Source organism: Peromyscus eremicus, chromosome 6 (genome assembly GCF_949786415.1).
Source record: "Peromyscus eremicus chromosome 6, PerEre_H2_v1, whole genome shotgun sequence".
Classification (NCBI taxonomy): Eukaryota; Metazoa; Chordata; class Mammalia; order Rodentia; family Cricetidae; genus Peromyscus; species Peromyscus eremicus.
Window position 1 is genome coordinate 81683480 of NC_081421.1, and position 24972 is coordinate 81708451.

Sequence of the window (24972 nt, forward strand, 5' to 3'; positions counted from 1 at the left end):
TTAATATAGATCAATAATGATTGGAAGTCTCTAGCACAGGACTTGATGTAAATAAATGTTAGTACCTTTTCACTTACTCTGTGTAGATTTAAAGACTAATATTTTGGGGCTGGAGAGATGGTTCTGTGGCTTAGAGCACTGGCTGCTCTGCCAGAGGACCTGGTTTCAAGTCCCAACACACATATTATGACTTACAACCCTCTATATCTCCAGTCCAGGGTATCTAATACCCTCTTCTGACCTCTGTAGGCATTAGGTGCCCGAGTGGTGCACAGACATACATGCAGGCAAAACACTCAGATGCATTAAATAATAAAATACAAAATTTAAAAAGAAGAATAATTTTTATACCCATTCTTAGCAGAACCTCCTTGGTATTTTTGTATATAATTTTCTTTAGGTCTTCCTTCATGTTCTTTATAAAATATCACTCTGTTTTAAAACTCTGTGTGTGTGTGTGTGTGTGTGTGTGTGTGTGTGTGTGTGTGTGTGTGTTTATGTTCACCATAGTAACTTAATTATTGTATCTGAGGTATGCAGATTGGTGTTAGCATATAAAAAATACTTAAATATGTGTTTAAAACTTTCAATAACATTTATTTATTTACCTATTTTGTGCGCATGTGCAGAGGACAAATTGAAGGAGTCGGCTCCCTCTTTCCATAATGTGGGTCCTGGGATCAAACTCATTGTGCTTGGTAGCAAGTGCCTTTACTTACTGAGACAACTAGTTAAATGTTTTTGTTTTAAAGATTCATTTAATTAGCCTGGTGTGGTAACAAATGCCTTTGATCCTAGCATTAGGGAGGCAGAAGCAGGTGGATCTCTGTGAGTTCCAAGGCCAGCCTGTCTACAAAGCAGTTCTAGGACAGCCAGAGCTACACAGAGAAATCCTGTCTCAACAACACCCCCACCCCCCCCACCCCCCACCCCCACCCCCCCCACTCCCCCACCCCCCACCCTCCCACTCCCCCCCCACCCCCCCCACTCCCCCACCCCCCACCCCACCCCCCACCCCGCCAAAAAATTTAAGAGTGTGTGTAGGAGTGTGTGTTTATTAGTGCTGGTTCTCAGGGAGGCCAGAAGTTCTGTAGTTGAAGTTATGACTGTGAGCTGTCTGAAGTTGGTCCTGAGAACTGAACTCAGTCCCTCTGTAAGAGCAGTACATGCTCTTAACTGATGAGCTCTCTCTCTAGCTTCTGATTTTAACATTTTTTCAAAGATTATTTTGAAAACTTAGGAATAGAATTAGGTAAGTTTTGTTTATCAATTTTAAGAAAAATTGGGGGGATGGTGTTGGGGATTTAGCTCAGTGGTAGAGCGCTTGCCTAGCAAACTCAAGGCCCTGGATTCTGTCCTCAGCTCTGGGAAAAGAAAAAAAAAATTGGGGGTGGGTATGGTGGCACACACCTGTAATCCTAGCCCTTAGGTGATGGAGGGAGGAAGATCATTGGTTCAAACCAGCTTCTGCTGCACAGCAAATTTGAGGCCAGCTTGAAATACGTGAGATCCTGTCTCAAAAAAGCAGTTAGACATGTTGCCTAATGCCTGTAATCCCAGCATTTGGGAGACAGAGGCTGTGGATTGCTGTGAGTTTGGAGGTAGCATAGTTTATATAGCAAGTTCCAGGACAAACCTAGACTACAATAATGCCTCAAAGGCGGTGGAGGGTGGGGTGGGGGAGGTAGGTTTGGTGATGAAATTTTAGGTAATGCAAAAAGTAGATCACAAATAAATGGTGACATTAGGCAGTTTTTTTGTGCATTCTTTGTAAAATGCCCTCAATTATGAGAAGTGTTAGTTTTACTGTATATAGTTACTGACCAGACCATACCTGAAATACTGTGTTCTAATCTAGGTGCTTTAATCAAGACAGATATTCCTATGTATTCAGAGGAGCATCATCCAGATGGTAGGGGATGTGAAGGATGGTTCCATTAACAGTATACATAAAATCTCAGAATAGTACCCAGTGTTTCTGTAAATCTTATTTTGGGGATTCTGCTCTAGTTTGTAGCTCAATAATAGAACAGAACCTTTGTGAGCTAATTTAAAATTTTTCATTTGTATAATTTTTAGCTTAACTTTATTTAAAATTTTAAGGATTTAGTTTTGCTTTTATTCATGTGTGAGCGTATACGTGTGCACATGCCATATGTGAATAGGTGCCTTTTGTGGCCATAAGGAGGGTGTTGGATCCCTGGGAGCTGGAGTTAAAGGATGTTGTGAGTCATTGGCTATGGGTGCAGGAACTGATCTTGGGTCTTCTGAAAGAGGAGTATGTGCTCTAAACTGCTGAACTATCTCTTCAGCACCATATTTTTAATTTTAAAATTAAAAGTTGTTTTCATATCAGAAACCCACTGGCATGGTTCATACTTCCTTTTCCTGGAACTCACTCGGTAGCCCAGGCTGGCCTCGAACTCACAGAGATCTGCCTGGCTCTGCCTCCCAAGTGCTGGGATTAAAGGCGTGCGCCACCACCGCCCGGCCATACTTTTATGTGCAGCACTTAAGAGGCTGAGGCAAGAGGATCTCAAGTCTGAGACCAGCCTGAGCTATGTAAGATGCTGCTGCTGCTGCTGCTGCTGCTGCTGCTGCTGCTGCTGCTGCTGCTGCTCCTTTGAAACTGAGTCTTTCTGTGCTTATAAGATTGCCTGGAATTTCTAAGGTTCAAGCATATACCCCTGCCTCAGCTTCTCAAGTATGTGGAACTACAAGTTGAGAAGCCTCAGCTTCTCAAGTATGTGCATACTACAGTCCTGAGTGAGGCAGTCCAGACCCAGGCAGACAAGCACTGCATGTTTTTTTTTTTTTCTCATGTGGATATTAGTTTTTCAGCTTTAGATATGTGTGTTTCATTTAGAATACTCACAGAGGTTAAGTTGTTAGTAAGTGAGCAGGGCACTTTGGGGGAAGGAAGGGATGTTCCTAGGAAGGGGGAAATACAATGTAGTGTTATAAAAGGATAAAGGGGAAATCAGAACTGGAGGACCAACTGGGGTGGGGAATGGGAGGGCAGGGTGGAAGAGGGACAGCTAACACTGAAGGTCTTTTGAAAAGGCATCTGGAAACCCACTGCAGTAGAAGCTTCCTAAAATATAAACATTTATATAAATGTTTATAAAAATAAGCTCCTAAAAAAGGAGTTTAAGTAGCATTACCATATAACGAGGGGAACACTAGCCCAACTAAATACCATATGCCACCAAATAAAACCCCTAGTACCAGGAATGGATTACATCTTTTTGAGTTGTTGGCCAGTGGGCTTCCATAGATCCTGCAAATATTGCAAGCTATTGCCAATGCAATGTTATCCTTCAGGACTTAATAGTAAGGCACTATTGCTGAAGACACTACATTCTTGAGTCATAGAACATGGAGAAATCTAGCTGGTGCTCAGCTGGAAGCTTCACTCTTACTTGCTAGTGTTCCTAGTGTTTATACTGCTGGAAGGTATTATAAACAGTACCAGAGGAAGCTATGAATGCTGTGAGCTATAATACTGACCTTTCTGCAAGAGAAGCCCACAGGTGCAGCAGTGGCACAGATGTTATGGGGTAGCCTGCTCCTGTTGATTGAATTTAAGGTCTGCTCCATAAGATGGGACCATACCTGATGATGCCTAGTTAGGTCACTGGCCCAACTATGTGTTACTGTTATTTTGTTAAATGATCATAGCAATGATAAAATGATTCCTAATTATATATTGCTATAGCCATCGATCAGTGCCAGTGTGGGAAGTTGTCTTGGGTTATGAGAAAGTACAAATGTCTCTGAAGTAATAATACTTCATTATATACATACTAATTTTTTTAGGGTTATTTTTAGTTATATATGTATGTGTAGGGTTATGTGTACAGGTCCTTGGCTGTACTGTCACACATTATGTAAACCCAGCTGACCTCGAATTAATTGCTTCTGCTTCCAGGTGCTGAAATTACAGATGCATGTCACCATGCCTGGCTCAGAATCAATCAATATCTCTCTCTCTCTTTCCTTCCCTCCCTCCCTCCTTTCTTTATTTTTTTTTGTCTGTCTGTCGACTGTCTTTCCTTGTTTCCTTTCTTTTTTTTTTGTTTCTTCCTTTCCTTCCTTCCTTTTTTTTTTTTTTTCGAGACAGGGTTTCTCTGTGTAGCTTTGCACCTTTCCTGGATCTCACTCTGTAGACCAGGCTGGCCTCGAACTCACAAAGATCCGCCTGCCTCTGCCTCCCGAGTGCTGGGATTAAAGGCGTGCACCACCGCATGGCCCCTTCCTTCTTTATTTATTTATTCTTCCTTTCTTTTTCTTTCTCTTCCTTCCTTCCTTTTTTTAACCTTTCTTTTTCTACCTTTTTTCTTCCTTCCTTCCTTCCTTCCTTCCTTCCTTCCTTCCTTCCTTCCTTCCTCCCTTCCTCTCTCCTTCCTTCCCTCCCTCCCTCCCTCCCTCCCTTCTCCCTCCACCTCTGTGTGTGTGTGTGTGTGTGTGTGTGTGTGTATGAGACATGGTCTCAATACACAGCCTTGACTGGCCTAGAACTCTCTATGTAGCACTGCCCTCAAACTCACAGAGATCTGCCTGCCTCTATCTCCAGAGTGCTGGGATTTTTAAAGTGTATGCTACCATACCTGGCATAACTGTTTATGTTTTATTATTTAAAAAAAAATTTGACATAGGATCCTGCTATGTAGCCCAGGTTAGCTTGCAACTTTATGTAGTCTAGGCTGGCCTTAAACTTGTCATCTACCTGCTTCAAATCCTCAGGTACTGGGATTACCATACTTGAGTGTTTGTGCAACACTCAATTTTATGTAGAAATGTTTATTTTTTTACAAATTTCATGTGTGTATGCCACATGTATGCAGTTGCCTGCAGGAACCAGAGAAGAAGTTGGCTACTCTAGAGCTGGCGTCACAGTGGTTGGGAGCCACTTGATGTAGGTGCTAGGAACCGAGCTTGGGTTCTCTGGAAAAGCAGCAAGGCTCTCTTAACTGATGAGCGTCTTTCTACCTTTACAGTTACAGTTTTTGAATGTGTCGTATTTGTATATGGTACAAAACTCAAAAGATTTAACAGGGTACATAATAAAAAGTCACCTAACCATTCCTCTGACCCTAGGTCTTTGGGACACAAACATTACTATCAATTCCTTATATCTTTTTCTAGAGACATTTTAGGTATATGTACAACATATGATTTAAGCTAACTTTATTTCTATAGCTATTTAAAGTGGCACCAGGCTTTAAACATCATTTGTCTCGGTATGTCCCAAATTGGCTCTAACTCATTATATTCTTGTCAGTCCCTCCCTCCCTCAACCCCTGCCTTATTCCACTGTTGTGATTTAGGAGTGTGCCACCATGCCCAGGCATAATATGTTACTTTTGTTTTGTCTTTTAAAAGTTTATTCTCTGGTATGTATGTATGTGTGTCTTTGTGTGTGCATGCCATTGTGCACATGTGGAGGACAGAGAATAACCTGGGCGAGTAGGCCCCCTCCTTCTAATACGTGGATCCCAGGGATCAAACTTAGGTTATCAGGTTTGGTGGCAAGTGCCTTTAGGTACTGAGCCAATTCTATGCGCCTCTTTTTATTTTTTGAGCAACCCAGGCTGGCCTAACTTGCTCTGTAGCCAAGGATGACTTGAACTTCGGATCTTCCTTCCTCTTCCTTCTGAGGGCTGGAATTGCAGGTCTGCATCACCATGCCTGGTTTATGTGGTCCAGGACTTCTTGCACGATGGCTAAGCACTTTATATTAACATCCTCAGCCCCACAGTCTGTTTCTGTGGGACAAAAGACATCCACAGTTCTGGAAGTTAAGTTAAAGTAATCGATGATCAGAAGATGGTTGTCAACATTAAGAAAGGACACGTGGTTACAAACACAGGTGATTAGCAGAGTGATGGAGCTCTGTAGTTAGAAGGGAAGTTTCGTTTGGTTAAGTTATTTAGACAGGGCTGGAGAGATGGCTCATATAAGAGCACTGGCTGCTCTTCCAGAGGTCCTGAGTTCAATTCCCGGAAACCACATGGTGGCTCACAGCCCTCTCTAATGAGATCTGGTGCTTCTGTCTGGTGCCATCTTCTGGTGCACAGGCATGCAGGCAGGCATAACACTGTATACATAATAAATTAAATAAATCTTAAAAAATTATTTAAAGAAAATCTATTTTATTTTAAACTGACCTTATAAATTCAAAATTTCTGATTATCCCAGACTTCATAGTGCCCACCATAATATATGCTGTTACTAAAATATGAGTTGAAGCAAATCACAAAAATTAAAGGCACATCATAGAAACAAAACTGTGAGCACTTTTTCATGAATGTCCTAATTTCCTCAGCCTTAACTTCTGAATCGTTCTCAGCCTCCTGTGTTTTCCTTCTTTCCGATTCTGTATTTTAAGTAAGCAACGTCATTGCAAAGGAACATTTAAGTCATCTCTATTTATATTTGGTTAGAAAACTAACACTGATTTTTTTCTGTTGAGACATTGTCTTGCTGTGTAGTCTATGTTTGTCTTGGACATACGAGATAGCTCAGGCTGACCTCAAATTCTTAGTAGTCCTGATGGGCCTCTTGGGTGCTGAGTTTACTGTAGTATGTCACCACTTGCAGCTAGTGATATTTTTTCATAAAAATTTTCCTTCTCTATGAAAATATATTTCTGTTACCATTTTTAATCTGTTAACGTTGACCTTTAACCTTAGATTTCTAAAACTAGTTTTGTATTCAAACTTTTTTCTTTTATTTATATTTTGTGTTTATGAGTGTTTTGCCTGTATGTAGTACCTGAAGAGGTTAGAAGATGGCATCAGATCCCCTGGGATTGGAGTTAGAGAGGGTTATGAGCTGCCATGTGGGTGCTGGGAATTGAACTCCATGTCTCCTGGAAGAGCAGACACTGTTTTTTTTTTTTGTTTGTTTGTTTGTTTTTGTTTTTTGTTTTGAAACAGGGTCTCTCTGTGTGGTTCTGGCTGTGCTGAAACTCACTATGTACACTAGGCTGGCCTCGAACTTACTAAGATTTGCCTGCCTCTGCCTCCTGAGTACTGGGATTAAAGGTGTGTGCCACCACTACCCATAGACTTTTTTTGTATCTCAAGTTTGCTTAACTAGCATTAGTTGAACATATGACTAACATTAATTGAACATATGTGGTGTTGTGTCCTGTCTCATCCTGTGTATGTGGTGTGGTCGTGTGCCCCTCTTCCCCATGCTGGGAATTGAAGTTAGGGCCTTCAGCATGTGAAGCAAGCACTCTACCATTGAGTTATAATCCCATATCCTTCCCTACCTGTCTTTTAAAGACAAGGGTTTTACTCTGTAGTCCAGGCTGGCCTTGAACTTGAGATCCTCCTGCCACAGTTTCCTGAATGTTAAGGATTACAGGTGTGTGCCACCATGCCTCGCTTGCATATCATTTTAAAAGGTAATCTTAAAGTTAATTGTAGCAGCACACAAGTAGAGTCTGAGCTATTCAAGATGCTGAGTTGAGGTGACCATTTGAACCTGGGCATTGAGACTAGACTGGGCAGTATAGTGAGCCCTTGTCTCAATGCTCTCCCCATCCCCACCCCCCAAAAAAACTCTAGAAAAAACAAACAAGCAAAGTAAACAAAAATGGGCATGGTGGGATAGGCCAGTAAGCCAGGCTACTATGAATGTGTCAGTAGTAGGTTAGAAAAGAGTTATCTTCTAAGTATGGGTGTATGTTTATATTGTATCCTACAGTAGTGAAACTTTTTTTTTGAAACTTTTAAGAATAAAATTTCTGAGTTGAGTGATTAAAATACCATAATTTTCTGCTAGGAATTTCATGGTATAGGATTCCAAATTGTCTTTTGTTCATTAGTTCTTTTCCAAACCTGAACCAATTCTAGATTAATTAGAGTACATGTTCTATTACCTATTCGAAAGTCAGTATAAAATAAATGTTTCTGAAAATGTGTATCTTTCTTTAGTCTTTACTGGTTAAAAATAATTACAGCATTAAACTTGTAATTGTGCTTGTCATAGCGCTGTATGGCTATAGTCTCAACTACAGGGGAAGCTGAGACTGGAGGGTCATATGAGACCAGGCTGGGCAATGTAACAAGCCTTTGACGTGGTTATGAGTTGAAGTAGGACAATTGCCATGAACTCTTTTCCAGAATTACTTAGTTTTAGACTATGAGACCTGTACAGTATTTATACTGAACTACATTAGAAAATTATAGTTTCAGTTCTTGCTAAATGTGTGGTTGGTACATGGTAATATCTGTGAAACGCCCCCCAAAAATCTCATTATAAGGATGGAATAATATTTTTCTGAGAGTGAAATTAATTAAAACTATTTTTTTAAAGATTTATTTGTTATGCATACAATATCTTGCCTGCATGTGTCCCTGCACACCAGAAGAGGGCGCCAGATCTCATTACAGACGGTTGTGAGCCACCATGTGGTTGCTGGAAATTGAACTCAGGACCTCTGGAAGAACAGCCGGTGCTCTTAACCGCTGAGTCATCTCTCCAGCCCCCTATTATTATTATTTTTAAAGTAAGGATTATATGACAATTTGGAGAATGTTAAGATTGCTAGTCAGTGTGTTTGGGAGAAATCTCAGGGAGATAGTTCTGAAATGTGGTTAGAATTTAGTGAGTTAAGCTTTCATTGACGTTATTTTATTCTCTCTTGTGGACGAACTGGAAGATGTAGCAAAGGGAGAATCAGAGTGTGAGGAACTGGAGGGTTGGCCTGTTGAGAGAGGTTTGTGTTGTCTGTTCGCTGAGGCAGGCATGCAGTACTGTGGAAACACATATTACTCTATAAAGGGTTTTAAAAATTACATTTGTATTTATGTATGTGTGTGCCTGTGCACACCAATACCACATGAAGGTCATAGGACAACTTGCTAGAGTTGATTCTCTCCTCTCACCATGTGGGTCCTAGGAATCAAACTCAGGTCTTCAGGCTCGGCAGCAGGCATCTTAACCTGTTGAGTCATCTCACCTGCCCCAACTATTTTACTCATATCATTAAATATTTTAGTTTAGGGGCTGGAGAGATGGGTCAGCAGTTAAGAGAACTAGCTGCTCTCCCAGAAGACCCGCATCCATAATGATGGCTCACAGCCATCTGAAACTCCAGTTCAAGGGATCTCATGTCCTCTCCTGGCGTCCTCAGGTACTGCATGCACATGGTGCACAGATAAACAAGCAGGCAAAACACCCATACACATAAATAAGCCCAGCATGGTGGTGCGTGCCTTTAATTCCAGTACTTGGTAGAGGTAGAGGCAGGTGGATCTCTGTGAGTTAGAGGCCAGTCTGGTCTTATAATGAGTTGCAGGTTAGCCTGCAGCTATAAAGTGAGACTGTCTGCAATTTTTTTTTTCTTTTTTAGTTGAGTAATTATCTTAACATACTCTTCTCCTTATCCATGCAGCTTCTCTGCATAACAGACAGTATGCTATTTGGTGATGAGAACATTCTGGTTGGCGGTACATTTGCATTTCTCTTCATGAAGAAATAGACAAAAATTAACAGATTGGGAAGAACAAAACTGGATTATCTACAAGCTTGTGTTTGGTTCTGTAAGCTTGGTTAGAATGACTTGGTCCTATGAAAGACAATTCTTCCTAATAGTCCTGTTAGTCATCAGATGACATTTCTTGCAGCTAGTCCATTAGCATGGCAATCTTTTGCATTGCTCTACTACAAGAGGAAACTTCTTGTAGATGATGGCTGAGCAAGACACTGATCTTTAGCAGACTGTTGCTAGGAGTTATTTTATTGCTGTGTTCCTTTAGCATGTAACAATAGTGTTTGGTTTTCCTTTAGGCCCAGGGCTGGTCTGATCTCAGTAGAAGGAATTGTAAAGGTTGAAATATAATTGATATTTCCAATACAACATTGAAATTACCAACAAGTTGCATGTTTCAGTTGAGCCTTATTATGTTTAACTCCAAAATGATTCATGAGTGACCAACCTTTGATCCACAGGCTGCATGTTCCTAGGATATATATGAATTTAGCCCCGGGCAAAATTGTAAACTAATTTAGAATTAGGGTTTTTTTTTTTTTTTTTTTTGTTGTTGTTGTTGTTGTTAAGTCCATTGGGGAAGGGGAGGTGTTCTTGAGATGGGCTTTGTAGGTGACAGCATTGTGGCACAGTGTCTTGAGTATTAGACACACCTGATACTGTTACTTCTGTTATTCTGAGGCACCTCAGACCTCATCATTTAATCTGCCATCACTCCAGTGTGTATTTTTCAACAGATTAGTACTTTAAAAAAATCTGAGCCATATTTTTAACACATTAAAGAATGACTCAGTTTTGATAGTTAATTTCACTTTGAAATACATGTACTAAAATTCCCAAGCAACATTGTCATTTCTAGGCAATTAAACCTATACATAAAGCAATAGGACTAACTTTTTTATTGTTCTTGTTTATTTAGGCTAGCAATATGACGGCGGAAGAAACAGTGAATGTGAAGGAGGTTGAAATCATTAAGCTGATTTTGGACTTTTTGAATTCCAAGAAGCTTCACATTAGTATGCTGGCCCTTGAGAAGGAAAGTGGAGTCATAAATGGCCTGTTTTCAGATGATATGCTTTTCCTGAGGTATGTTAACATCATTCCTACAAGGCTTACATGTAGCTCTTCCAAAGAAGAGTATTAACAGGGTGATATATGTAATATGCTCATGAAAGACTATAAATGTAATTTAATAATTGGTTTTTATTTTATAATGGAATATTTACAATGTACAGTAATATATTTGTAGAATATTTTCAGTGGTAAGATGCATAGTATTTGGAGTCACAGCCTTAAAGTATGGTAGCAATTTAAAAAAGTATTCAAGAAATCCAAGGCACTGGTAAGGTAAAGAAAACATTTCTAAAATATGCACACTGAGTGCATAGAAAAGAATTCCACAAAATAAAGCATTCATTATAGAAATATATTCATTATTAAAAATAAAAAAAAATTTGCCACTACCTAGAAGCAATTGTGATTATATATGTGTATATATATATATATATACATACATATATATGTATGTATATATATATAAAACATATTTCAGCTTTATTTATGTGCATTTGTATCTTGCCTGAATGTATGTCTATGTACCATGTGTATGCCTGGTACCTGTGAAGGCTAGAAGAGGGTGTCAGATCACCTGGAACTGGAGTTAGAAATAGCTGTTGGCTGTCATGTAGGTGCTGGGAATATCTCAAACTGGCTTGGATGGAAAAGAAAATACCAAACTCCCACATAGAAATATACTCTATTTTAATGATTCCAAATATCCTTGAGAAGGACTGTGTATTCTTGAAAAAAATGAACTGTTCCTAATTCATGATCATGGGGCTGAAAGGAGAACACAAATTATTATATGAGCTGTAGCTTATTAAACTTGTACTTCCCTACATCCATGTTGTGGTCCTCTAGCCTCCGGGACCTACTTAGTGCTCTAGTGAGGAACCAGTTCTGAAGTTCTTTCCTCCTCCTCTTCCTCCCCTTATTCTGAGACAGGGTGTCTCTGTGTAGCCCTGGCTGTCCTGGAACTCACTCTGTAGACCAGGCTAGCCTCAAACTCAGAGATTCACCTGCCTCTGCCTCCCAAGTGCTGGGATTAAAGGTGTGGACCACCACACCTGGCTTGCCCTTGTCTTTCAAGTGTCGATACCTCTGGGATTTAGTACTGGCCCCTGAGTCCTCTCCAGAGCCTGCTGGCTTGTGATGGAATTTTGCTGGCTGAGGTGAAATGGAAAGAATTACAGGGTAGAAAGTTTTTTGTTAAGTTAATGTATTTGAAATTGTGTCCTTTCTCCATTTTTAAGATTAAAACATCCCTTTATAAAACTACTGTAACATATATTGTGATTGGTTATTAGTTTTCTTTAAATAAAATTTATAAATTTACTGTTATCGTAAATTCAAATTGAGAAGTTATTATTGTAAAAGAATAATACTGCTGATGTTTGAGGAATCAGAGGTTAATCTCATTGTTTGCTTCTAATGTCTGTTTTGTCATCTACTCTGTCATCTGTTAGTGTGACCTGAATTGATTAGCATTCTGAATTTTTCTTTATTTAGGCAGCTAATTCTGGATGGTCAGTGGGATGAAGTTCTTCAATTCATTCAGCCTCTAGAATGTATGGAAAAATTTGACAAAAAAAGGTAGGATTTTGTTTTAAAGTTTTAGTATCTTGTCCTTGCTTGGTAACAGCCTGACATCAAAACAGAGCAATAAACACGTTTAAGATGTAGCCTTCCTATGAAGCAGCACACACTGGATCCTCAGGATGAGTTACAAGTCTTTGCAAGTCGGAAATGCAGATTTACTCAGTCAGTAGAGTGTATGCAAAGAGACACCAGCACAGACTTCAAAGACGTTTTTTTAAAGGCGGTGGTGGCGCACGCCTTTAATCCCAGCACTTGGGAGGCAGAGCCAGGTGGATCTCTGTGAGTTCGAGGCCAGCCTGGGCTACCAAGTGAGTTCCAGGAAAGGCGCAAAGCTACACAGGGAAACCCTGTCTCGAAAAAATAAACGAACAAAGGAAGACGTCTTTCGAAAGTTGACCTTGGCCCTCTTTGTTCAGTGAGCAGTCAGCAGGCGTTTGGACCCTTTTTCTCTCAGTGTCACCAGTGTTGTTCCTCCCTCCCGCTGCCTTTACGTTTTAGGCTTTATCATTGGTTTTTAGCAGTTTGATTATGATATGCTGAAGTATTTTTTAATTTATTCATTTGTTGGTTGGTTGTACATTTTCTGCTTAGGGTTTGCTGAGTTTGGAGGACTATATGTTTACTCTTACAATTTGAAATGTTTTTGGCCAGTACTTTGAAAATGTATCTCTCACTTTGTCTTTTCCTTCTGGGATATAAAATTAAATTGAATTTTGTCCACAGGACTGAGGATTTTGTTTGTTTAGTTTTTATTTGTGGTTCTAGAGATTGAATACAGGGCCTCATGCATGCTTAGGCATGCTTAACAAATGCTCTCTAGTAAACTATAGCTGCAGCCTTCCCTCCTACCCCCCCACCCCCACCCCCCACTTCTTTCTTTTCTCTTGAGGCAGGGTCTCTCTCATTAGTTTCAGATTGGCTTCAAACTTGATACTAGAAGGTGACCTCGAACTTCAGATCCTCCTGGCTCCACCTCCTGGGTACTTGGATTTATACAGGTGTGTACCAGTTAATAAACTCAGTTAATGAGGTGCTGGGGTTTCAACCTGGGACTTTGTGCATGTTAGGCAAACACTTTACCAACTGAGCCACATTCCCAGCCTACTACCCCCAACCTGAAAAAAATCTGTTCAGAGACAGTGTCTTGCTGTATAGCTCTGAATGAGCTGGACTTGTAATCTTCTGGTTTCCACACTCCAAATGCTGGGGTTGCTGGTGTTTGCCACCACACCTGCATCTTTTTTTTTTTTTTTTTTTTTTTTTTTTTTTAAGATTTATTTTATTTATTATGTACACAGAAGAGGGCGCCAGATCTCATTACAGATGGTTGTGAGCCACTATGTGGGTGCTGGGAGTTGAACTCAGGACCTCTGGAAGAGCAGTCGGTGCTCTTAACCTCTGAGCCATCTCTCCAGCCCCACACCTGCATCTTTTAAAAAACATTTCTCTCTTTGTTCTTATGAATTATTTTTTATTTAATGTTTACTAACTTTTCTATTAGCTATATAATGATAAGCATGGGATTTTAAATTTCGGATAGCATACTTTTCAGTTTCAATTTTTTATTAGTCATGGTGGTATATACTGATAATCCCAGTACTCAGAAGGCAGGTAGATCATGAGTTTGAGGTCATCCTGTGCCAAATAAGGAATTTCATATCAGCCTGGGCTGTACATAGCGCCTAACCCCCCAATTTTTTGTCTTTTATAGTTTCTCTGAGATATCCTTACCTGTTCATTTACTGTGGTCCTTTTCTTTAAGTCTTTGTACTTAATAGTTGCTTATTTGCTAGTATATTTATTGTTTGCTAAGTTTGAACTTCCAGTTGTACCAGGTTCAGATTTTAATGATTATCCTTTTTCCTAATTTTAACTCACTTAAAAATGTATTCATTTTATATAAAATATTCTTCTGCTCCTATTATATATCCCCCCATCCTCCCACCCCTGCTGCCCTAAATGCTAGGGACAGAAGTCAGTGCCCTGCACACGCTGTATAACTAAGCCATATTCCCAGTTTGTAAATTCATTCTTGAGACTGAATTCTGTTACCTTCCTTTGAAAGTGTTGACTTTTACACTTTCAAATTATGTGTCTCTGTGGGTGTCTCTGTGTGGATATGTGCTTGTGAGTGCAGTGCCTGACAACCAATACAGAGGTGTTGGGTCCCCTGGAGCAGAAGGTACACATAACTGTGAGCTGCTCTGTGTGGGTACTGAGATCTGAACTTGGGCCTTCTGCAAGAACAGCAAACATTCTTAACCGTGGAGCCATCTGTACAGCCTTAAAAGTGTTGATTTTGATTCAAGCAATGCAAATTTAGTCTCTTCTCTGGGAGAGTCTAGTGAAATTTCTTGTTGATTCTTTTACCTTTTCTCTGTTGTTTTCCCATTGCCCCTTGACATTTTCCTTTTATCTTAACCATTTTGGGAATAGCCATAGATTTGGGCACTTGAATTTTTACAATAGATTTTTTTTTTTTTTCGAGACAGGGTTTCTCTGTGTAGCTTTGTGCCTCTCCTGGAACTCACTTGGTAGCCCAGGCTGGCCTCGAACTCACAGAGATCCGCCTGGCTCTGCCTCCCGAGTGCTGGGATTAAAGGCGTGCATTCGCAATGTGGCTTCCATCTATTTATTTATTTATTTATTTATTTATTTATTTATTTATTTATTCATTCATTCATTCATTTTTTTGTCTGATCTAGCAGTATCAAACTAGGGTGCTGGAAACTTTTTTTCTAAAGATTTATTTTTATTTTCAGTTATGCCCATGCATGTGTGTCTGTGTGGAGGTATGTGCATGTGAGTGCAGGTAACCCAAGGAGGGCAGAAGGAGATGTTGGATCCCCTGGGGCTGGAGTTTGAGGCAGTTGTGAGCCATCCAACAGGGATGCTGGGGATTCAAACTTGGGACCTCTGCAAGAACAGTGCACGCTATTAACCACTGCACTATCTTTCAGCCATATCTTACAGCTTTGATTCCTACTCACAAAGTTCTCTTTTTTCAAGAATTCACTTCTATGTTGAGTTTTAGTTTTCATTTTTTCCTTTCTACTCCTTTTTGTCTTTCTCTTTGGTTTGAGATAAGGTCTTGCTATATAGCCCAGACTACCTTTTGACTCAAAATCCTCCCACCACATGTGGCTCCTAAGTGTTGACCTGAAGGTCTGTGCTGCCATGCTTGTACTTTTGGTTATTTTCTAATGTCTTCGTGTGTGTGTGTGTGTGTGTGTGTGTGTGTGTGTGTGTGTGTGTGCGCGTGTGCGTGTGCGTGCATGCTCTCGCGCTTTTTCTCTAGGGCTTAATAGTGTCTGCAGAAAGGTTAGTCAGACTCGAGCTACTTTACAGTTACAGAAGTTGAATTTTATATTTTGATTTACTCATAGATTTTTGGTAACTCTTTGCTCTTATAGGTTCATTTATCTGAACTACTATTGTTTTCCAACGTCTGTCTTGTCTTGAGGCACTCCTGATAACCTACCATCTTCCGTCTCCATAGATACCAGGCATACATAAGGTGCACATACACACATTACAAGCAAAACATTCGCGCAGATTAGTAAAAATAAATTTGTTTTGTTTTGGTTTTTTTGAGACATGGTTTCTCTGTCTAGCACTGATGGAACTGTGTTTCTCTGTGTAACAGTCCTGGCTGTCCTGGAACTCACTTTGTAAACCAGGCTGGCCTTGAACTTAGAGATCCGCCTGCCTCTGCCTCCCAAATGCTGGGATTAAAGGCGTGCACTAACACCACTCAGCAATACATAATTTTTTTTTGTGTTTTGTTTTTAAAAAAGTTTTAAGTCTATGATTATTATTATTATTATTATTTTTGGTTTTTCGAGACAGGGTTTCTCTGTGTAGCTTTGCGCCTTTCCTGGAACTCGCTTTGGAGACCAGGCTGGCCTCGAACTCACAGAGATCCACCTGCCTCTGCCTCCTGAGTGCTGGGATTAAAGGCGTGCACCACCACCGCCCAGCGTAAAAAAGTTTTAAGTCTATGATTATTTTAAGATATTCTTAGAACTGTTCCTTTTTGCTCTTTTTAAATACATTTTTTTGTTGTTGTTGCTGTTTTTTGATACAGAAGCTGGTCTCAAACTTACTACATAGTGATTGATACCACTTCTTTGTGATTAGAATTATTTCAGATATGACTTCAGTGTGATAAGAGCTTAAGAATTTTCTAAAAGCAGTTTTACTTTATTAAAATGTTTTTAGACTTTAGATTTTTGTTTTATGTTTGTGAATGTTTTGCCTGCATGTATGTATATACACCATGTGTATCTAGTGCCTGTGGAGGCCAGAAGAAGGTGCCAGATCCCCTGGAACTGGAGTTACAGAAGCTGTGAGCGTTCATGTAGTTTTTGGGAACTGAACCTGGGTCCTTGGCAAGAGCAGCAAGTGCTCTGAACTACTGAGCTGTCTCTCCAGATCCCAGTTTACTCACAGTAACTTCTAAGTTCATTTGTCAGCTACTGGAAAATTGTGTTTTTAGGTTTCTTTTAAAGTAATAATTGGTGCCTTTAAAAACATATAATTGTATGTGTATATATGTGCACATGTGAGATCAGAGGACAACTTAAAACAGTTGATTTTCTCTCTCTACCATGTTGGAGTTTGGGGCTCAAGCTCAGGTCTTCAGGTGTGGTAGCAAGTGCCTTTACCTGTGGATCTGTCTTGCTGGCCCAATTTGATCATTTGTAGAACAAAATGGCTGCAGTGGTACTCTGGCTCAGTGCTAGAATGTGTGCCTGGTGCCGGGCTCTGGTGCGTATGCCTTTAAACCTAGCACTGAGGATCTCTGTGAGTATGAGGACAGCCTGGTCTACAAAGTTCCAGGACTGCCAGGACTGTTACACAGAGAAACCCTGTCTTGAAAAACCAAACCAAACCAAACCAACAAACAAAGAATGTGTGCCTGGCATGTGCAGAGTCCTGGGTTCAGTCTGTAGTCCTGCACGGAACAAACTTCGCCTGTTGTGTTTCAGAAGCTTAGGTTCCTTCTCTGGTATTTGCCATTGCTGTCATCCTTTGTCCTTTTAAGACAGTGTCTTGCCATATAGCCCAGGTTGGTGTCCATCTCACCATCCTCCTGTCTACCCTCCTGAGTCTGAGTTTACAGAGGTATGCTCCCACGCTGGTCTCATTCAACTTTGTAATCATTTTAATGTTTCCTCTTTCTTAGGTTTCGTTATATTATCCTGAAGCAGAAGTTTCTAGAAGCTTTGTGTGTTAACAATGCAATGTCTGCGGAAGATGAGCCCCAGCATGTAAGGTTTTTATTCCTGAAGGTTTGCGCACTAGTCCTGCTTTCAGATATTTTATTCACTTAATCAGAATACTGTTATCATGAGTTTTTAAAGTTTTGTGAGCTGTGATGAAGCAAGATCTGTAGTTTTGCAATTGTAATACTTTCAGTCTGTAGTCCTTTTAAACTTGCTCTGTGATTTAAATCAAGGTGCTATGTGAATGCTTCAAGAGTATATTCTTCTCCTTTTAGGTAAGTTAGACCAGATTTGTGTATGTATATATGTGAGGTGTACTCACGTATGTACACACGGAGGCCAGAGTGCCCTCATAGGGTGTCCTCAGTTATTCTGTGCCTTGTTCCCCTGAGCAAGGGCTGGGGAAGGGTTGTAGACCCATCTCTCCAGTCACTCTCTTTAAAGAAAGGGCCTCTGAGTTTGGTTCCTAACATCCACATGATGGCTCGTGACTATCTGTAGCTCTAGTTCCAGGGGATTCAGCACCTCTCCTGGCCTCCCAGGGCACTGAGCACACATATGGCGGGGTGGTCCACATATGTGGAGATCAGAAGACAATTTGAGTCAGTTCTCTCACTGTGTGGATCTGGGGATTAAACTCAAGATTGTCAGGCTTGGTAGCAATTCCTTTTACCCATTGAGCCATCTTGCTGGCCTGAACTCATATTCTTATGCTGTGTAGCAAATGCTCTTATCCACTGAGCTATACCTGCAACAAACTATGAGAACACAGATACTCAGATCAGATACTCAGGATATTCCAATGGGAATTGTTTCATGGTGGAGCAATTTTTGCCCGATAGTGACGTCCACAAGTAGGAAAAACCTCAGGTTGTTTTGAGTTTGTTACTAACCAGTTGATTAAATCTGTATCCTAATTTCCCCATATGTAAGATAGGCCAGAATAGTTAAATTCTATCAGGAGTGTCCAACCTTTTCACATTGGGACACGATATTGTCATCTACAATGCTATGAAGTGAAAGAAAAAAAAACCCGCAGTGTTTTAAGTCAGTTTACGTTTTATTGGGTTTTTTTTGTTTTGTTTTGTTTTTGTTTTTCTAGACAGGGTTTCTCTGTAACAGTTCTGGCTGTCCTGGAACTTGCTTTGTGGACTAGGCTGGCTTTGAATTCACAAGAAATCTGCCTGCCTCTGCCTCCCAAGCACTAACATGAAAGGCAAGTTGACATCTTTGAGTTAGGCTGTATTTGTAGCTAACCTGGGGCAGGTTGGACATGCCCCCAAGGCGGCTGACAGTGTTTAGTGTGCACACGGTTGTCAGTCAGCTCAGCTCAGCTCCTTTTGTTCTGTCTATGGTGTTTGTATAGTAATCGACTGTAAGTGTCCCCTTTTGTCAATTTTGTTTTCTGTTCTCATAGGAATTTATTCTAAGACAAATTGAGACTAAGAAAATGGCTCTTTTGCATTTGGGATAAACCAAATAATCAAGTTTTTCAAAAAACCATTGACATTCTTTGGTTTTCACTTTTAGCTGGGCATGGTGGCTCTCAGTATTCATTATGAATATCCCAGTATTCATAAGACTGAGGAGACAGGAGGAGCTAGAGTTCAAGGCCAGCCTGAGCTATGTAGAGGCCCTGCATCTAACCACATTAACAAAATGAAAGTAAATTAAAGAACAAATAGTTGAAAATTAGAATATTCAGTCTAAATTGATTTATAGTCATCCTTTATATTTTTTAGTTGGAATTTACCATGCAAGAAGCTGTCCAGTGTCTACATGCTCTAGAGGAGTACTGCCCTTCTAAAGATGATTACAGCAAGCTCTGTCTGCTCCTCACTTTGCCTCGTCTGACCAATCATGCTGAATTTAAGGACTGGAATCCCAGTACTGCACGAGTTCACTGCTTTGAAGAGGTCTGTGTCATGGTTGCAGAGTTCATCCCTGCCGACAGGAAGCTAAGTGAGGCTGGTTTTAAAGCAAGTAACAATCGCTTATTCCAGCTCGTAATGAAGGGCTTACTTTATGAATGCTGTGTAGAGTTTTGTCAGAGTAAAGCAACTGGTGAAGAAATCACAGAAAGTGAAGTACTTCTTGGCATTGACCTCTTGTGTGGCAACGGTTGTGATGATTTAGATCTGAGTTTATTGTCTTGGCTTCAGAATCTCCCTTCTTCAGTCTTTTCTTGTGCATTTGAACAGAAAATGCTTAATATTCATGTTGACAAACTCCTGAAACCTACGAAAGCTGCCTATGCTGATCTCTTGACTCCTCTTATAAGCAAACTTTCTCCCTACCCATCATCACCAATGAGAAGACCTCAATCAGCTGATGCCTATATGACTCGCTCCCTGAATCCTGCTTTAGATGGCCTCACATGTGGATTAACCAGTCATGATAAGAGAATCTCAGATCTTGGGAACAAAACTTCTCCAATGTCACACTCCTTTGCTAACTTCCATTATCCAGGAGTACAAAACCTTAGCAGAAGTCTCATGCTGGAGAATACAGAATGTCACAGTATCTATGAAGAATCTCCTGAACGGTAGGCATTTGCTCATAAGAATTAGGAAATTGTCAGTTCTAAGTAGTCTGTACTGTGTGCATGCAAATGCTCTTGGTGTTCAGCATTTTATAGTTTTAAGAATTTTAAGTTTATTTTTAAAGTTAGCTTATAAAGTAATGAGTTTCATGGTGGCGCACATTCATATCTATATCTATCTATCTATATATATGTCATTATTATTTTGTTCTGATTTGTCTCCTCCTTCACTGTGCTCATCCCCTGCCCACTTTTGACTGGTTCCTCTTCTTCCCTCTCTTTTCTCCTCTTCCTTAAGATACCTTCCTCCTGCTGGGCAGTGGTGACACACGCCTTTAATCCCAGCACTTGGGAGGCAGAGGCAGGCGGATCTCTGTGAGTTCGAGGCCAGCCTGGTCTACAAAGTGAGATCCAGGACAGCCAGGACTGTTACAAAGAGAAACTCTGTCTCAAAAAATAAAAAGATACTTTCCTCCCCTGTCATGATCCCCTTTTCTAGTTTGATGACCTAAACATACACCACACACATAAATATAATTCTAAATATAGGTCCTCAATATGATAGAAAGTATGTATTTGTCTTTCTGGTCTGGTTTATTTCCCTTAATACAATCACTTCCAGGTGTATCCATTTTCCTGCAGATGTCATTATTTCATTTTCTTTACAGCTGGTTAAAATCTCATTGTGAACTCTGACCTGCCAGGCAAGATGTGCCCTGTGGTGCACTAACGGCAAGACTGTCTAGAGGACTGCCAATTGCCTTCCGACTGGATTATAGGCCTAGTATATTGGAGGGAACACATGCTTGGTACTAAGCCTGTGGCTGGGCAGGTTACAGGCCCTAGAGGAGACTATACTACAGGTGTTTTTTGTTTGTTTGTTTGTTTTTGTTTTTTTTTGTTTTTTTTTGTTTTTTTTTGCTAAATGGACATCTAGTCAAAATGCCCTCTCAATATTTATATTTATACTCATAGAACAGTGCTGCTCTTAGCCTGAGTCAGAAAAGCTTCTTTTAGGGCTGGACGGTTGGCTCAGGGGTTAAGAGCATTGGCTGTTCTTCCAGAGGTCCTGAGTTCAATTCCCAGCAACCACATGGTGGCTCACAACCATCTATAATGAGATCTGGTGCCCTCTTCTGGAGTGCAAGCATACATGCAGGCAGAACACTGTATACATAATAAATAAATGCATCTTTAAAAAAAAGAAAAGCTTCTTTTAGCAGAATGTAGAGATTCACAAATTGTTAGTTAATGTAGAGACTCACAAATGGTTGAAGTACTGAGAACAAATGGTTGTTGAGTGCTTAGTCCTAAATGGAACATCTATACCTTCTTCAAGGCCCCGGAGACATCACCAAAGGTGTGTGTGTGGGGTGGATTGTTAAGTTAAGGATGGAGAGGAGCATCTTGAAACACTGTTTTCTGAAAGTGTCATGGCCATCCCAATCACCGGCTTGTAGCAGTTGTGACTACCTGCACAAAAATTAAAGAGCCGTCGGAGTAGGAGGGGACTAGTTGAGGAGAAGCAAGTCAGCAAGAGAGGGAAAGGGTAAGAGAGGCAAGTGGAGCTGAAAATGATCCCAGGCGTTCTATATGTGTAACGTTATCAGAAGTACAAATCATCAAAAGCATATTACATAATGTAAAGGAATAAATAAAATGGCCATAAAACATCCCACTGTGTGTATGTCGTACATTTTCTTTATCCACTCATTTGTTGGAAGTCATCCAGGTTTGTTCCATTTCCTCGCTGTTGTGAACTCTGCAGTTGTGAAGAAACATGGCTGTGCAAATATCTCTGACATGTGTTGACTTGGAACCTTTGGGCACATACTCACGAGAGTAGTATGGCTAGTATGGCAGGGTTACCTGGTAGTTCTGTTTTCAGGTTTTTGAGAAACGTCCATCTTGATTCCCACAGCGGCTGCCCAAGTTCACGTTCTCACCAACAATGAATTGTGGGTTCTTTCCCATATCCATACCAGCTTTGTCATTATTTGTTTTCTGGATGATAGCCGTTCTAACTGCAGGTGAGGTGGAAACTCAAAGCAGCTTTAATTTTCATTTCCCTGATGACTGAGAACATTGAACACTTTGTATACTACTTGTTATTTGTATTTCTTGTTTTGAGAATTATCTGTTTAGTCATTAGCTCATTTATTGATTTGATGAGGTTTTCTCTTTAGTGTTTAATTTTTGCAGCTCTTTCTATATTCTAGATATTATTTCCTTGTTTAATGTATAGTTGGCAGAACTTTTTCCCATCTGTATGCTCTGCAGACACCTTTTAATTTCTTTTTCCTAATAATCTCCTTTTTCTAGTTCTTAGGATTCTTTTCTGTGTGGTTAGAGTCCTTTCAGAAAGTCTTTGCTTCTGTGTACATCGTGATGCTTTGCCTATTCGTTTTCCTTGAGAGGTTTCAGATTGTAAGGGCTTTGATCCACTTTGAATTGATCTTTGTGCAGGATGAGATACATGGATTTGGTTTCATTCATCTACATGTGGAAATCCAGTTTCCCCTGTGCCATTTGGTAAAAAGGCCATCTATTCTCCAACATGTATGGGTTTATTTCTGGGTCCTCTGTTATATCTGTTGGTCTGTGTCTGGTTTTGTGCTGATACTGTGTTTTTTGTTGGTTTGTTTGTTTTTGTTTTTTTAACCATAGTTCTCTGTGTGTAGGCACTTGTCATAGTTGTTACTAATTTATAGAAGTCTGGTAATGAACTCTTTTCCACATGCATACTCGCTTAGGTAGTCAGGACAAGCTCCTAAGTAAAGGTGCCTTTACAACAGTGGCTGTCCAGTGTTGCCTTCCTGATCCCTACAACTGTGTTTTGACATATCCTTATATACTCTGCCTAGAGAAGTCAGTACTGTATAATTCAGTTCTTTAAAGTGAAAGGTCATTTAACTTCCATAGTTGTTTCCATGGTGTTTTCTAGCAATAGGTAAATCTGTGTGTGTGTCTGATATTTATCGTCTTCAGATGACATTTCTCTCTCTCTCTCTCTCTCTCTCTCTCTCTCTCTCTCTCTTTCTCTCTCCTCTCTCTCCTCTCACTCCCCTCCCCCCCTTCTTTTCTTTTTTGAGACAAGGTATGTAGCTTTGGCTGGCCTGGAACTCACTGTGTAGAGCAGGCTGGCTTCAAACTCAAAGAGACCAACCTGCCTCTGCCTCCTAAGTGCTGGGATTAGAGGTGTGCATCACCACACCTGGGTCACTATTAACATTTTTGATATTTATGAAAAGCAGAAATTGTTAGTGTTTTAAAAGAATATTAGGAACAACCTGAAATAAAATCCTCAAATGATGCCATTAAAAAGATCATTTATTAAAAATTGGAAAGAATAGCCGGGCGGTGGTGGCGCACGCCTTTAATCCCAGCACTCGGGAGGCAGAGGCAGGCGGATCTCTGTAAGTTCGAGGCCAACCTGGACTACAAAGTGAGTTCCAGGAAAGGTGCAAAACTACACAGAAAAACCCTGTCTCGAAAAACCAAAAAAAATAAAAAAAAAAAAAAAAAAGTGGAAAGAAGCCAGGCGGTGGTGGCGCACGCCTTTAATCCCAGCACTGAGGAGGCAGAGGCAGGCGGATCTCTGTGAGTTTGAGGCCAGCCTGGTCTACGCAGCAAGTTCCAGGACAGCCAGGGCTGTATAGAGAAACCCTGTCTCAAAAAATAAATAAAAAAAAAAGAAAGAATCTTAAATAGCCCAGCAGTGGTAGCACTTGCCTTTAATCCCAGCACTCAGATCTCTGTGAGTTTGAGGCCAGCCTGATCTACAGAGCTAGTCAGGACAGCTAGGGCTGTTATGCAGAGAAACCCTGTCTTGAAAAACCAAAAAGAAAAAGAAAAAAAGGAAAGAAGAATCAAGTAATTTTTTAAAGTAGAAAGGTCTGTTTTGCTTTTATGTTCAGTGTAAATAAAGAAAATCTCTTAATAAAATCTGAAGTCTTAGCCGGGCGGTGGTAGTGCACACCTTCAATCCCAGCACTCGGGAGGCAGGGCAGATGAATCTCTGTGAGTTCCAGGACAGCCAGGGCTGTTACATAAAGAAACCCTGTCTCAGAAAACAAAAGCAAAAAAAAAAAAAACCACAAACAAAAACTCTAAAGTCTTAAAACTCTAAAGAAACATGTGAGAAAGAAAAACAATATTTGAGTAACAAAATCACAATTCATATTTTATGAAGAGAATATAGATATTAAATCCTCCAGCTTATCTAGTTTGTAGATGAATCTGGGACATGAAGAATGAAAATGAGTTCCTGAAAACACATACTACTGATAATAGGTTAGAGACCCTGCTTCCCATGTAAATGTTTGTTCTGTCTGGGCATGACAGTACACACCTGCAGCTGTGGAATGTGAGAGCTGAGGATCATGACAGTACACACCTGCAGCTGTGGTCTAATGAGAGCTGAGGACCATGACAGTACACACCTGCAGCTGTGGTCTAATGAGAGCTGAGGATCATGACAGTACACACCTGCAGCTGTGGTCTAATGAGAGCTGAGGATCATGACAATACATACCTGCAGCTGTGGAATGTGAGAGCTGAGGACCATGACAGTACACACCTGCAGCTGTGGTATAATGAGAGCTGAGGATCATGACAGTACACACCTGCAGCTATGGAATATGAGAGCTGAGGATCCTGACAGTACATACCTGCAGCTGTGGTCTAATGAGAGCTGAGGACCATGACAGTACACACCTGCAGCTGTGGAATGTGAGAGCTGAGGACCATGACAGTACACACCTGCAGCTGTGGTCTAATGAGAGCTGAGGACCATGACAGTACACACCTGCAGCTGTGGTCTAATGAGAGCTGAGGACCATGACAGTACACACCTGCAGCTGTGGTCTAATGAGAGCTGAGGATCATAACAATACATACCTGCAGCTGTGGAATGTGAGAGCTGAGGACCATGACAGTACACACCTGCAGCTGTGGAATGTGAGAGCTGAGGACCATGACAATACACACCTGCAGCTGTGGTATAATGAGAGCTGAGGACCATGACAGTACACACC

General features: G+C 40.5%; 1 protein-coding gene across 2 annotated transcripts in view; it reads left to right on the plus strand.

The window, feature by feature from the left end:
• Positions 1-24972, plus strand: part of Wdr47 (WD repeat domain 47) — a 54414-nt gene that overhangs the window by 3212 nt on the left and 26230 nt on the right. For both annotated transcript variants that reach the window (XM_059266102.1, XM_059266101.1), the window contains exons 2-5: positions 10428-10594; positions 12077-12160; positions 17355-17439; positions 19137-19939. In XM_059266102.1, the coding sequence (XP_059122085.1) occupies positions 10437-10594; positions 12077-12160; positions 17355-17439; positions 19137-19939 (1130 nt within the window). In that variant the 5' untranslated portion in view covers positions 10428-10436. The remainder of the gene's footprint in view (positions 1-10427; positions 10595-12076; positions 12161-17354; positions 17440-19136; positions 19940-24972) is intronic.